The sequence below is a fragment of the Anneissia japonica genome, unplaced genomic scaffold (assembly GCF_011630105.1).
Source record: "Anneissia japonica isolate Jap-2015-1 unplaced genomic scaffold, ASM1163010v1 scaffold288075_len254835_cov185, whole genome shotgun sequence".
NCBI lineage: Eukaryota > Metazoa > Echinodermata > Crinoidea > Comatulida > Comatulidae > Anneissia > Anneissia japonica.
The window spans coordinates 196,138-211,169 of NW_022711128.1; the positions used below are offsets into that span (position 1 = coordinate 196,138).

The window sequence follows — 15,032 nt, forward strand, 5'->3', positions numbered from 1 at the left end:
ATATTTATTGTAATTGTACCTGGAGTTGAGCCTGAAAAGGATTTATGTTTAGTTGTTGGTCTCTGGGTGACTGGTGGCGCTGTTGGATTAGCGTTAGGGTCAGCTGCAGGTGGTTGCACAGAGCATGTACCAGTTACGAAAGTGACATCATCAATGGCCATATCTCCTAGATGATTGGTACCACGAATCGCTTCAAAGTACACCTGAAGGATGAATACACACAATTAATGGTGGCACAGTAATTTATTAACCAGTGGTAGTGGTAGCGAAGGTTCCCCCCACCCCATGAAAGAAGCTAATCCTTTTGTCGGTACACTCTGCTTTGTTAGAGAGTGCCAATTCTAGGCATTTAGAGGTGCATATTTTTAAAAATTGGTCAGACTCCGAGGCTGAAGAGGGTGTGACCTTAGACCACTAATCTGACAATCTCCTATTCCACCACTGCTATGAGCAAAATGTATTCAAGGAAACCATTCCTTGCCAATTTTGCACTTAAATGAGTACCATTAGAACTTGAATTTACTACTTACCACAAATGTACTTGAAGTTGTTATAGGAAGCTGAGCCGAAATCCACTGGTTCCCATAATCGGAATATAACTGCCAAGATAGAACTTTACCAAAGCCTTCATCTGCATACACACTCAGAGTGCCCATATTGGAGCCATACAGGTGAAACCTACAAAAGAAAGCATGTAGGCATAAAGCAGTACTTGTGAGCATGATGCCAGATGACAGGTGGTGGCTACTTATGGTACAATACAGACATTATATATTAATTTCTTCAAAGAAATGAAGTTCATGTAAAGCCAACCGACCAGACAATCCAAATATGGCTGGTCAATCAATGGTTATGTTTTCTGGAAGTTCAGATGGATGAATTCCATGGTCCTGGCTTAAAATCCTGCAAAAAGCTTGGATTGCATCTCTCAACTAAAAACAAATCCAATCTCAAATGATTCCAAATACCTGTGGATTTGCCCAAATGTGGTTGTGATATGAATCATCATGCCTATGTATGGGCATATCAGATGTGTTCCGTTTTGGGAACAATGGCAATTAGTCAGTTATCCAGGTAAGTATTCACGAAATAGACGTTTGTAACATAACAGCATTTAAGAACTTAAAGTCTACCAATGCAACTTACACCATTCGTTTTATAGAATTGATGAGTAAGTCTATTATTTTTGAGGGTCTATTTCTATAATAGTAAATGTTTATTTACAGTATCTAGGTATTCATTATAATTAATAAGGAAAAAAAACCCAACTTACCAGAATGTCATACATGTACCAGCGGCTCCTAGAGACTCAAGGTTCTGGCTGACAAACCATGCCTTGTCCCCCGGGATTCTGGGATTGGACATCTCAATAAACATATAATAACCTAAAAAAAAATTAAGAGGTATTAAGGGCATGATAAATACAATAGAGTACTGATGATTAGCAATATTAATATCAGTCTAGATATTTTATAAAATACAAATGTATATATTTGCAAAGAGTATTATCATATTGATGAATTTAATCAGCGTTTTTGCATTCCAGTCTACCAGGTACTCATATATTCCCATGTGGGGAAAACATAAAACTTCATTTAGACACACACATTTTTTAAAATTTACATTGTATTGGATAAACTGCCATGTTGAAAAGGTGAGTCAGTTACTAGAAACTACCTTGTTCATCTCCCCGAGTGTGGTCATTGATTGGCCCAGTGAGAGTCCCAGCATTAACACCCTGACCACTCAACCAATCGAAGTCATCACCACTGGCCACATTCATCCAAGTGCAGAGTCCGTTTTCAAAGTCGCAATCACCAGGGGGCGGGCAGGCACCATCTTTGACAGAGATATCATCTATGGCTATGTCACCCTTGCTTCCAGAACCAATCACACCTTCCCAAACAACCTAATAAAGGACAAAAATAAATTACTTATACATGATACAACCCTGTATTGTTATTTAAACAAACTGACCTCTCCATTCAGTGATTGGTAGTGTAAACTTGCACAAAAATTGTGTAACAATAGTTATATAACTAAAACAGAAGAGGAATATTTACTTTTCTTTTTAATCAAACCAACCTCCACTGGACTAACCCAGGCCATTTAACCGTTATAACCACTAGACCACAAAGGGTTCTCCATAATCATGGGCGACCATATCTAAGACCAGCCATGTTATAAGGCTTTCGAATTTTTGGTCATTACCAGCATTTTAAAAAAAGTTTCCATATGTAAAATAACACCATCATGTATCCAATATGCATTGTGAATTAACTGAAACTTGAAAATATTTTAAGAATTGAATTATATACATTTGTTTTATAGATTTTGATATGCAATTTTTTGGCATAATTGCTGATAAAAAATAAGATGATACCTGAAAGTTGCTGGTATAGCTAGCTGTAACCTGTGCAGGGTGCCAGTAATCACCTTGGTTACCACTCTGGGTCCACAGCAACCGGTTTTGACCGGTTAAGCCAGACGGTTTTATGTACACATTCATCGTGCCCATGTCAGTACCATACATGTTGTAATAGAACGAGACACATGTTCCAGTAGACGGACTTCGGCTCTGGCTTATCAAGCGAGTCTTGTCGCCTTGCCTACGGGGTGCAGAGGCATCGGCAAAGAAGTAACCACCTAAATTATATTCAAATGAACATTTATTAATTTTCTTATTCATTTTAAGCCCTGTCCAGACTATCAAATTTTATTTGATCAAAACATGTGACATGCCTAAATATGGTCATGATGACATCACATCATGACCATATATAGACAAATTGTGACTATATATGGGCATAGAAAATTTTTTTGTCAAAGAAAATTTGATAATCTGGACAGAGCTTTATGTCTTAAGAATGTGAATGCTGCAAGTGAGATTTTAAGAAACATCAGAGAAGTATCATAAATCAACATAAAATAATTACTTGACACAAAATACAACACTGACTTAGCTTTACCCAGTAGTTGCTTAAAATATAAATTATAGAAATATCAAACTGCCATAGACAAGCACACTCGTCGTACAGGGTCTTACAGATGGGCCAATGACAAGCATAATTTCCCAATGTATATCATAACGCTGTGGTCCTGCAACAACTGCACAAACACATCAATGGTATCTCAGGAATGTAAGTAATAATCTCAAAATATATTTGTAATGTTTGTTGTATTTCATTATTTGTAACAGTAAATTGTAAATTGGCGGTAAAGTGTAAACTGTAAAGTGTAAATTGGTGGCGAGTCGAATGGCCGCCAAGCGGTTAGCAGGGTCGCCGCAACCTACAGCCATACTATCGGCGCTGGTGCAAATGGCACGCTCGCCTATGGTTCTGTTGGTAGAACAAGTCTTCTCGGATAAGAACTTTAAACAATAGGCCCAGTGTACACATCGGCTCGTGTGCACTATAAAGCACCCAGTGCATAGTTGGAGGTACAAATGGCCCCTGCTGTGGATGACGAGAGTTGCACCGGGCTACTGGGTAGCAAGACACGAAGTGATCCTTAGGGGAGAAGTCATTGATTGAATTTAGATTTTAAAATGTCTGGCAAAAGAGAAAGAGCTTTTTCATACAGAAAGGTAGAGATAATAACCATGTTTTTTACCATATATTGTGCCATAAGTATGATCTACCGATGGCCCGGTTCCTGGGGTGCCACTGGATCCTGTAGTGCGTCGCCAGTCAAAATCATCATTCTGGTCTTGGGTAAATCCGCAATTATGTGTATCCAACTCAAAGTCACAATATTCTCCTATAAATATTCACCAAAATGAGAATGGAGCTTTTAGGTGTGTTTGAATTGCATTCTGTGTATTATAAGGATATTGTATTTAATAATAATAATAATGTTGTATTTATATAGCGCATATTGCACATTGCGACTATGCGCTTTACAGAGAAATAATATAGGCCAACTGAGAAAAAGCAAATAACAATAAAATAGTAACAATAAAATAAAATAAAAATAATCATAATAACAATAACAATGAGACTAAGCTACTCCTATTCCTTAAACTAATTAATGGTTGGCCGTTGACTCCGAGGAGCTCATCCGCCCTTTGTTCAGCTATTGGTTTTTCTTGCTGCTGGGTGACCATAAACACCCTCCCCTCAGCAGCCACTAAGACATTTGAGAGGGTTGTCAGTTTGAGGTGTTCGCGCTTAAGGAACCATTGGTAATGGTGATTGTTGGCTTATTCACTACTTTCCAAAATTTAGAAAACAGACTCAATAACCTTAAGTTTGAGTAGTAATATTATTCAAGTTTCATCATCAACAGGATGAAAATTGACTATAAATCAAATGTCTCATTAAGAGAACTTTTATAACATCTTGTGGTGATATAAGCCAATATTTATGTAAATAAGAAGACAAGCATCTTAAGAAAGAAGCTGCAATTCTGCTCCATACTCCCTTACCTTGTGGTGGGTAGCATATTCCAACCTTGACAAGTACATCATCGATTGCCATGTCACCTCGATTATCAGTGCCACGCACACCCTCAAAGACAATCTGAGACAAGTGCAGAGATTATCAACTTAATTATAATTTCAATAATAACTAGTAAGTAAAGTAGTTATTTACTATTTTGTAGTAAAAGCAGTTTCCCCACAACTTACATTTCGACATGAATATTTTATCATAATAAAACAGTAGTAACAACATAAGCAACAAAAACAAAAACAATAGCAATACAAATAACAATAAAAATAAATTGACACTTGAATCACTATTTCTCTGTATTGTTCTTTTTGTTGCCCTTTCAGATAGGTTAATAAACAATACAAAAAAATATATCCAATAATGGTTGCGTTTCTCACCCTGAAATCGCCTGCTGGTTTTAAATTCACTTCTGCGTAAATCCATTTATTCATGTTCGTTCCTTCCTTCATCCATATGGCATCTCCTAGAATTCCATTTACCTTTGTGTAGACATTGAGTATCTTGACATGTGTGCCGTACATGTGGTACCAGAACCGGAGGCAATGACCGTCATCCACTTGGACAATTGAGCTTTCCAAGCGGGCAGCATCGTTTGGCTGTCGCGGATTGCTTGCCTCAATGTAGGCATACCATCCTGATCCTGAGGGGAACATCAAAGTATTAGCATATGTGGTAAAGACAAGCCAAACCAGTCACTTGTTGCAAAAATTGATTTTCAGTTATTATTACAGGGTTAAAGATGAAAATGAGAGCTATAATCATAAAAATATTTGAGAAATCAGCCTTCAAAATTTATGATTTCAGACATTTCACAGGCAGAAACCATCACCAAATTGTTAACAATTGTTGTTTTAACATTTAAAATTGGGAAATAACAGCATACCATGATGTAAAAATATATAATAGGTTAGTTTAGTGCAACACAATAGATTTAAAAAATGTTGACATTTCAGCATGTTTTGGCCATTATCTCTGAAACATGATCTGCCCTACCTGACGTGTTATTGTACTGAATACTCAGTAAGTTCCCAAATACTTGCAAAAAAAATTTGCAAGTGATTAGGTTGTGAATTGAACCCAAAACCTCCAAATAACTAGCCTGGTGTTATAACCACTAGACCATTAAGCTTGCACTTAGTGACTAGTGTCAAATCCAACCCCCAAGTAGCAGCGGGAACTGCAAATGCTATTTCGATGTGAGGTGTAAAGTTAGATGTAAATATATTAAAGGTTAGATTTTTTTACAAAAAGATGTGTGAAATGTATAAGCTGTTAAACATTTGATTTTGTTCTTCCCATTCTCTTATTTAAACATTATTTTTGGTTTGAATTGAGATAGATCGCCATAAAAAAACTAACACAATAAAAACAGCACTTATTATCCCTGACTGATCTGAATATTCAAATTAATTATTGATATAATAATAAAGTAGCTTTGAGAATGCATGTAATAATAAAGAATAATTTACAATTATTTTTTCTAAAACATCTTATAAAATCATTGACTATAATTACTGACCACTGGTATGGTCACTTGGTGGTCCTGTTAGGTCAGTTCCAGTGGGGCCTTGTCCTCTAACCCAATCAAATTCATCATCTGTTGCTTGACTCCATGTGCAGAAGTCTTGGTCAAATGTACAATCCCACAAGGATGGAACTGAAACAGAAACAATATTTATAAACGATTGCGTAAATTGAAAAGATTGAAAAAAATGTCCTCTTTAAACTGTTTCGAGTTGAAAATTTGCAGCTACTGTACAAGGCAGCAGAAGTACCGACATATAATGGATAAACTATCGCACCTCACTCTAATACAGCAGCAGTACCAACATATAATGGATAAACTATCGCACCTCACTCTCATACAGCAGCAGTACTGACATATAATGGATAAACTATCACACCTCACTCTCATATGAGGGTCATTCAAGTAAGTGAGTGATCACAATATAAACCGACAATAGTGAGGTTTGAAACATGATCTTCAGCCCAAGAAGCAGGCACATTACCTCTTAGCCAAACACTCGGATCTTATACACACACACACACATCCTCATTCACCAAGAGCAAAATGGAAATGTTGTTATGTGTATGGCTTTGATGGTTTTAAATAGTGAGACGAATTCATTACTTGTTAGAGGTAATTTCCATTAAAAAAATTGGTACCAGTTTATCTAAATATTCATGAAAATGCAAGAGAGCCTCTTTAAAGCACAGAGTTGAATCCAAAATTAAATGAAAACTTTGTATTAAGATGATTTGAAACAACTATGTTATCCTCACTAAGCATATTATACAACTTTGGCTGCGAACAAGATATTGAATAAAAACCTGAAAATGTTTAAGTTTGTTTTCCAATTAAAATAAAAAGACAAAAATAATTTCCTACCATAGGGTGTAGTTGGCCCAGTGTTAATAGTTGGTGATATTGTTGTTGATGGTGCACCAATTGCTGTTGGGGGACTGAGGCTACAAGTACCGACTGAGAAGCTGAAGTCATCCAATGCTATATCACCTGTGCCTACTGTGCCTTGTACTGCAGTAATAACAAGCTGAAATATAATAGCAATAATTAAATATCATCACTAATTAATTAAGTGTTATAATGTTCTATTATACATATTTTTTTTATAATTAAAACAGAAATTAACAGACATTTGTTTGATAGATTAAATTCAGATTTTTTTTTTCATCAACATAAATCTGGAAATATAATGGATACATTCGTTTGATAGCATGTAGATTAATTAACCAACTACTAAACAGACAATATCACATAAATGGAATGACCATCTTACATTATATGAAATTGAACTCTTGAAAGAGAAAGCACCAAACTTCCACTGGTTCCCTTGATCTCCTGACAATGTCCACAGAGATCTGGTGATTGCTGATGGAAGTGTGCCATCATAAAGACCGATAGAGAGGGAAGCAACTCCAGTTCCTGACATATGGTACCAGAAGTTCATGCAGCGACTTGATGAGCTGGTTGGATCAAACTGTTGACTGTACATAATTGCATAGTCATTCAACTGGTTGGCAGAGGAGTCAATAAATACATAAGTACCTGAAAAAACATAAGGTTGATAATGTTTAAATTGTTGGAAGTATAATATCATATATATATAACCGAATGTACAACATGTATCGATGATGTTGTCTTATTGCAGGATGGAACAATGAGAAATGACTGATATGTCAATAATAAATCCCCACCACACAGCTGAACACATTAAAATAAGGTCTTAAACCACTTGAGGACCACCTGTACATCAGTTTGCTAGTCATAACCCGTCCCCACACCCCCACCCCCAAACAACAACCCAGTAGTCTCAAGAATACAATAATAGCTGTTTTCCAGTAGGAGCTCTTAAGCTGTTGTTTGACTTTATCTTTTTAGTTCTGTTTCTATATTTTAGTTGATTGCTGGTATTTGAGTGACTATAGTTAATGTATTTAATGTACTTGAGACAATCTATTGCTTTTATAAGGTGCTATATATAAACTATATTCTCAACAGTGTATAATTAAGCAAACACATGCATCTTATTTTGCTTTATATTTCTTTCAGTCACATCTCGTTTGAGCTCTGTCCAGACATGGTTTTACATATTTATAGGTAATCAATTCACCTGCAGCTGTTCCTAAGGTATGATCTACAGATGGACCGGAGAATCCACTTGGTGTATTTCCTTGTCCCAAGAGCCAATCAAAGGTGTCCTGGCCAGCCTCGTTAGTCCATGTGCAGAAGCCATTCTCAAAGTTACATTCTCCACCCTGTGGGCAAGCTCCTTGGGTGATGGCCAGGTCATCAAGAGCAATGTCACTGTCAAAACTAACACCTACCACACCTTCAAATACGAGCTAAGTGTTGAAATATTCAGAAATGCTGGTAAATTATACAAATCAGTAGTGATATCAAATGCTAGCACACACTTCTAAACATAGAATGGGTGAACTTTCAATTCATCTATATCACTCTAACGTGAAAAGGAAATGAAAATATCGTTCATTCATATAGGGTGTATATACCTGTAGCTTGGATGATTCCATATTTTTTTTAAGCTCGAGAGGCAAGTTTCAAAGGAAACTTAGGCATTTATTGGTTTATCCAGGTAAGTATTCACAAAATAGACTTCATATTCTGGTAATTAATGAAATAGGTATGCTGCAATCAGGACTCATTGTTTCAAAAGCATGGCTGATGTCTAAAATCAGAAAACCATTAACAATGCAGGATTTGCATGTAATTAACATAAAGATATTTGTTCAAAGAACCACATGAATTGGGCAATTCCATTATTTTCAGGGTAAGTTCAAAAAGAGACATGGTACATGGGGTTCAGTCCAGGTAAGTATTCACAAATCATCAAGGTCAAGGTAAAATTGTAATTTCCATTCTGCTAGCATAAAACAAAAATATATCTTTGATGATGTATGCTAGGTAGTCACAAGCATTGGCTCTATGCTACAGTACATGACACCCAATCACAGAGGTGGACACTTCAGGATGTTTACATTTCCAAATGAGCATAACGGATCTTCAAATAATATTAAATTTGTACCTCATAAGATAATGCTGTGGATACCGACACCTGAGCAATGAGCCACTGGTTGCCTTGGTCACCCGACTTTGACCAGACAGGGAAGCCCAATGCGGAAGAATCCTTGACATACACGTTGAGTGTGCCTGCATTAGAACCGTACATGTGGAACCAAAATTGCCAGCATTCGGTAGCTGCAGGACGCTGGGCGCTGATGAGCCTGGCTACATCAGATGGTCTTCTAGGTGATGACGTTTCAATGTAAACATACATTCCTGGATAATACACAACATAAGAAAACTATTGCACACATATTAATCACATTAAAACAAAATCCTAGTAATAGTCTTGTTTGTAACCAAAAAGTTTAAACAATTATGAACATTGAAATGCAAGACAACACAATGGAAGAAATATTTTGTTCATAATTCAACTGATGTTTTAAACTCAACATTTCAGAAATAGTTTGTATATTGTACCATTTATATCTATAACAAACTTTCATGTATATATTAATTATCATTTTTCAAGGAAATAATTTCATGTTCACATTCGTTTTGTGGTCATAGCAATATAAGTTAATATCTTATCTTACATCCAAATTTTTATTCTGCATTTTGCCAAGAAATCAAAGCAGCCATATATGTATCTATTATTTTTCTGATTTTTTTAAATTTTATTTTCTTATATTACTTGCATATAGTTGTACTTTGTATGTTTTTGAATGACGGGACGATTCAATCATTTTCGAGGGGTGACCTAGTTTTAAAACAAGTTCTCGTAATCTCGAAATGAGGGCAGTATAATAGAGGCAGTAGAGCTAAGAAGATCTATAAATCAATCAACTATTAATCAATCAGCCAAGTGTTTCTAGAGCTCCTCATATGGGCAGTATAACAGAAGCAGTAGCGCTAAAAAAGGTCTATTAATCAAGTAGCCTCATCAGGCAGTATAATAGAGGCAGTAAATCTAAAAAAGATCTATTAATCAACTATTAATAAATCAACCTCATGAGGGCAGTAGAATAGAGGAAGTAGAGCTAAAAAAGATCTACTGTATTAATCAATCAGCCAAGTGTTTTTAGAGCTCCTCATTAGAGTTGAAAACAGAGGCAATAGTTATACTTTTTTAAAGTTTCATGAAACAAACTTACCAAATGGAGTGCCATAAGTGTGATCAAAATCTGGGCCAGTACCAATTGAGTCAGTTCCTTTGCTAACATGATCCCAATCAAAGTCTTCAGTGGGGTCCTGAGTAAAACCGCAGATGTAACTGCTTTCAAAACCACAGCTAGTCCAATCAGATGGGGGTTGGCAGGGTTCATTGAGAATGCTGATGTCATCAAGGGCTATGTCACCGCGATCATTGCCATTCGCAGTTGCCTCGAAGACAACCTAGGTGAACATAACAAGACATAAAAAATAAAATAAAACTACATAGAAAGATAAATGGAAGTAGACAGGTAAGTACTGTATGCATATAGGTAGATATATAGATAGATAGATAGATAGATAGACAGACAGACAGACAGACCGACCAACAGACAGACAGATAGATAGATAGGTAAAACATATAGAAATATAGATTATTGAGGCTAAAAAAAAACAAAATTGTGTTGCTAAGGCTTGACATATCCAAAATCTAAACAAGTTCTCGTAATCCTAAAAGCTCCGATGAGGGCAGTATACTAGAGGCAGTAGAGTATATTGCCCCTAACGGCCATCCATACAAAAAAGATAGAGTAATCATTCAGCCGAGTGTTTCTAGAGTTCCTCATCGGAGCTAAAAATCGAGGATCAGCTTTAAATTTCAGTATTATTATTGTTATAGAAATAATCTGTATAAATGGATAGATAATATAACTTTACTAGTTGTACAATACCTGGTAAGAGGATACAGATGAAGGAAGTGAGACCTCTCCATACAGCCAATCATCAACCTGGCCGCCAGTCTTGGTCCAACGTACTGGGCCTAGACTTCCTCCTGTCTTGATGTACACATTCAAGGTATCAACTTGCTGTCCATACATATGATGCCTAGAGAGTTCAATAGAAGCTGACTCAATGCCATGTGTTCACAATTTGAAAGAAAGCAACTTTAAATTCTAATAGCTTCAAAACTTGAATATGCATTCTATAGACGCAAGCACGCATTCAGTACAAACTCCTTTTACATTCTCTTGAAAAAAACACCATCTAAGTCATGGTACTAATTTTCGAGATATAATTGCGTTTCAACAAAACACCATGAATCGGACCTCTTGTAGTTCTATACTCTTTGATAATATCCATGTAACAGCTAATTTCAGGCAGAAATTTATAAAACACAAGGTAAATGGGTCAGTCTTGGAGAGCGCCATTTAAAACTCATGCAAACAGCAGGATTTACTGGACCCCCATAATGCTGGCTAAGGTACTATTTCAGTTTATGGCTAAATATTTACTTGCACAAATACATGTCTACCAAATTTGTCCAAAGTAGATATTACAAATAACATTCAACTGTTCAATTCAATGGCTTGTGTAGATTTACTCACCAGAATCGAATGCACTTTTCTCCACCTGACAGAGAAGGTCCCTCCAATCTTGCCTTATCACCAGCTGCTTGGGGAGTCACCTCAATGTATACATACCATCCTTGAGCTGGGTATATAAACAACACAACATCAGTATAGCTTTGTTAAAAGAAATTTATATGGCATGTATTCACATTTTAATGACGAATTTTTATAAATTTATTGTATAATCATCAATTATCAATCAATATATTTCACCTTTTATAAAATTGTTATCTTGAGTGAGATAATACAATGTAGGCGTGAGATGTAAAATTTGAAGGTTCATGTGTGAGACTTGCGTATTATGCAGGAGAGTTGGCAGGTGTTGTTTATTAGCAATTTATTCTATTTTGAAAAACATTTTTACGATTGATTTATTATTCTTGTTTTTTTACCTGTTTCTAAGGTGTGGTCAACAAGTGGCCCAGTTTGAGGGCTTGTAGTTACACCTCTTCCCCTCAGCCAGTTAAAGTTATCGTCAGTAGCCTGTGTCCATAAACAAAAATCTGACTCAAAGTTGCAGTCGTAAGCACCAGGATTTGAAGGAGTCGTAAGAGCTGCAGTTGCCTTCACTGTTGTTGGTGGAATCGTGGTTGGTGGAACGGAGTCGTATGGATTCACTATAACATAAAAAAAAAGGATTTAACAAGTAAAAGATTTTAAAAAAAGTAAGTTTCAATAACTTAAACTCCTAACCATTTAATTCAAAATAGGTTTTGGATAAAAAAAAAAAGCAACTCAAGAGTATTCTGACTCATTGATCATGTTGAATTGGCATAATAGGAATACAGGTGTCCCTCCAATTGAAAACCACTTATGGGACTAGGATTTTCATGGTCTTTAGCAGCTTAGGTCTTTAGAAAAGTTATTATTATAAAAGATAAAAATAGACATTAATTTAGCCCCTGCAGAATGGTGTTCGTTAATTGGAGGTGGTTTTAATTAGAGGTGATCTTTAATTGGAGGGAGAACTGTATTTGGTTATGGTGCCAATATACTGCAAGTTAGGTATAGTTGTTCAAGTCATGCCTTAATCCATTCGAATTTGAAGAGTATGTTAGATAATATGACCTGAATTTTATAATTTACTTTATAATTTAATTTCGCATTTAATAGTAAATTGCCAGAAAATGTTAAAATGATGATCAAATCTAAGCAGTCTGTATGTTTAGTTCCAGTCTACTGTGTTTCTTTACTTTCTTTTTACATTACTTATAAGTGCATGACGTTGTTTCAGAATGGGGTACTATAAATATGAAGAATTATTATCATTTTTATAAAAGTTTAAAAACTTATAGCTGTATATTTAAATCGATGAATGATGAAATACCTGCACATGATGTGTAAGTACTGAACTGAATATCATCAACAGCAATATCTCCATAATAGTCAGAGCCTCTGATGGCCTCAAAAATCATCTAAAATTTTAAAAGTTATATTACAAATAAAATGTATAAGATTTTTAGGATGATCATAACATTTTCAATGCTTTAAAACATAAGATATATTTAAATCACAATTTTTTATGTAAAGTGCATTAAGCAGAGGTAAATCTGAAAATGTTCTATATAAATAAATAAATTATTATTATTATAAAATAATAAATGTGTAAGTGGTCATAATAATGTGACTTTTATATAGCGCTATTTCATTAAGATCAGAGCACTTAATGACTATTTGACCTTTGAACAAAATGCTAACTATGGCATATTATAGTAATCATACTTTTCCACTAATATATTTAGGCAATGTCTACTATAGATAAGCAACAACAAACGCTGGAATAAGAAAAGTATTCACATCACTTGCTTAGTTTAAATACGGTTTTTTAAGTTCTGTCCATAGTAGTTTCATGTGACAAATACCATATAAGGATGTAATATGACATCATCATGACCATATATAGGCACATCATGACTAAATATGGTCATGATGACATCACATCATGACCATATATAGGCACATCATGACTATATATGGGCATACAACAGTTTTTTGTCAAAGAAAATTTGATAGTGTGGACAGAGCATTAGATAGCAGCGATACCTACCACATAGTAGCCATCGGTGTAAGAGAAGGTAGTGGATCCTAGGAACCACTGATCGCCCCTATCTCCACTCAAAGTCCAAATATTGCTCTTTTCTTGTGTGAAGGGGTTCACAACGTACACATTCAAGGTTCCTATGTAAAACAAACCAAATGAACAATGTTCAATCAAAAGTGACGATTGTAATCTAATCTATGACCCAAAATATGACAAGTTTTTAATAAATAATTCTATGTTTTCCAGCATTTTTAGTGTATGTTTGGTTAAATTCCTTAAAATTAACCTCATAAGTTTATTCAGTATGTACATAGGCCTACATCTTGTGAAATTTCTGAATCAAAGGTATCCCCAATATAAACCCATCTGCAACAAAACTTACCTATACCAGTACCAAACATGTGATACCAGAAGTTAATGCATCGACTTTGAATAGGTGGGAACATCTGACTACTTAGCCACGCCTTATCACCACGAACTCTTGGAGAAGAAGTCTCAATAAACATATAATGCCCTAGACCGGTACCCAGGGTGTGGTCATTTGCTGGACCAGTGTATGAGCTGTCAGTCAAACCAGTTCCCTTAAGCCAATCGAAGTCATCGCCAAAGTGGACATTTTGCCATGTGCAGAGATCAGTTTCGAAGTTACAGTCTCCGGGACGAGGGCAGTCTCCGTTGGTAAGGCTGACATCATCAATGGCAATGTCGCTTTCATATGTAGGTGCATTAGGACCAATGACCCCTTCAAAAACGATCTAAAAATACAAATGCCAGCTCATGTTAGTATGATATGATACCATATTTTCTATAAGATTAAAGTCTTCAGTAGTCCCTTTCAATCAGTATAGATTATCTAGGGTCATCTTTTTCATTTGAATGTCATTTCAAATTGTAAACTTGCATGTACTATACATAAGGGAATCATAGCACTCTTGTTCTGTTTTCCAAGTGTGTTTATATTTAAATAAATTATCTGATAGAAAAAATAACAAGGAAGACGAACAAATTGCCAGTATACCTGAAATGTAGCGATGGAGGAGATGGTGACCTGTGCAACATGCCAATAACTGCCTTGATCTCCTGTGCTGGTGTAGATTGCTGAGCCGAGTTGGTTTCCACTTTTCTTGTACACTCTGAATGTTCCTGCATTCCGACCTGTCATGTGAAAGTAGAACTGCAGACATTGGCCTGATGTTGGTTGGTGAACATTACTGATGAGACGAGCGATCTCGTTCGACAATCTTGGAGTTGAGGATTCGATATACATGTAGTTGCCTGAGAAGAGATTAAAATTGTTCAAACAAATTTTTTTTAATACTCTGTCCACACTATCAAATTTTGATTTAAAAAAAAACTGTTGTATGATCACATATAGTCGTGAAGTGCCTAAATATGGTCAAGATGTGATGTCATCATGACCATATTTAGGTATG

The 15,032-nt window shown here is 35.7% G+C and overlaps 1 protein-coding gene across 1 annotated transcript in view; it reads right to left on the minus strand.

The window, feature by feature from the left end:
• The window catches only part of LOC117107325 (MAM and LDL-receptor class A domain-containing protein 1-like), a 98,620-nt gene that overhangs the window by 52,694 nt on the left and 30,894 nt on the right, over positions 1 to 15,032 (minus strand). The window contains exons 35-55 of the mRNA XM_033248969.1: positions 14,618 to 14,874; positions 13,982 to 14,354; positions 13,606 to 13,736; positions 12,886 to 12,973; positions 11,951 to 12,175; positions 11,535 to 11,640; positions 10,881 to 11,034; positions 10,152 to 10,392; positions 9,020 to 9,273; positions 8,087 to 8,318; positions 7,253 to 7,521; positions 6,844 to 7,006; positions 5,974 to 6,111; positions 4,832 to 5,094; positions 4,430 to 4,523; positions 3,616 to 3,762; positions 2,384 to 2,646; positions 1,678 to 1,909; positions 1,274 to 1,385; positions 531 to 678; positions 15 to 203 (exon numbers count right to left, since the gene is read on the minus strand). Coding sequence (XP_033104860.1) covers positions 15 to 203; positions 531 to 678; positions 1,274 to 1,385; positions 1,678 to 1,909; positions 2,384 to 2,646; positions 3,616 to 3,762; positions 4,430 to 4,523; positions 4,832 to 5,094; positions 5,974 to 6,111; positions 6,844 to 7,006; positions 7,253 to 7,521; positions 8,087 to 8,318; positions 9,020 to 9,273; positions 10,152 to 10,392; positions 10,881 to 11,034; positions 11,535 to 11,640; positions 11,951 to 12,175; positions 12,886 to 12,973; positions 13,606 to 13,736; positions 13,982 to 14,354; positions 14,618 to 14,874 — 4,079 coding nt within the window. The remainder of the gene's footprint in view (positions 1 to 14; positions 204 to 530; positions 679 to 1,273; positions 1,386 to 1,677; positions 1,910 to 2,383; positions 2,647 to 3,615; positions 3,763 to 4,429; positions 4,524 to 4,831; positions 5,095 to 5,973; positions 6,112 to 6,843; positions 7,007 to 7,252; positions 7,522 to 8,086; positions 8,319 to 9,019; positions 9,274 to 10,151; positions 10,393 to 10,880; positions 11,035 to 11,534; positions 11,641 to 11,950; positions 12,176 to 12,885; positions 12,974 to 13,605; positions 13,737 to 13,981; positions 14,355 to 14,617; positions 14,875 to 15,032) is intronic.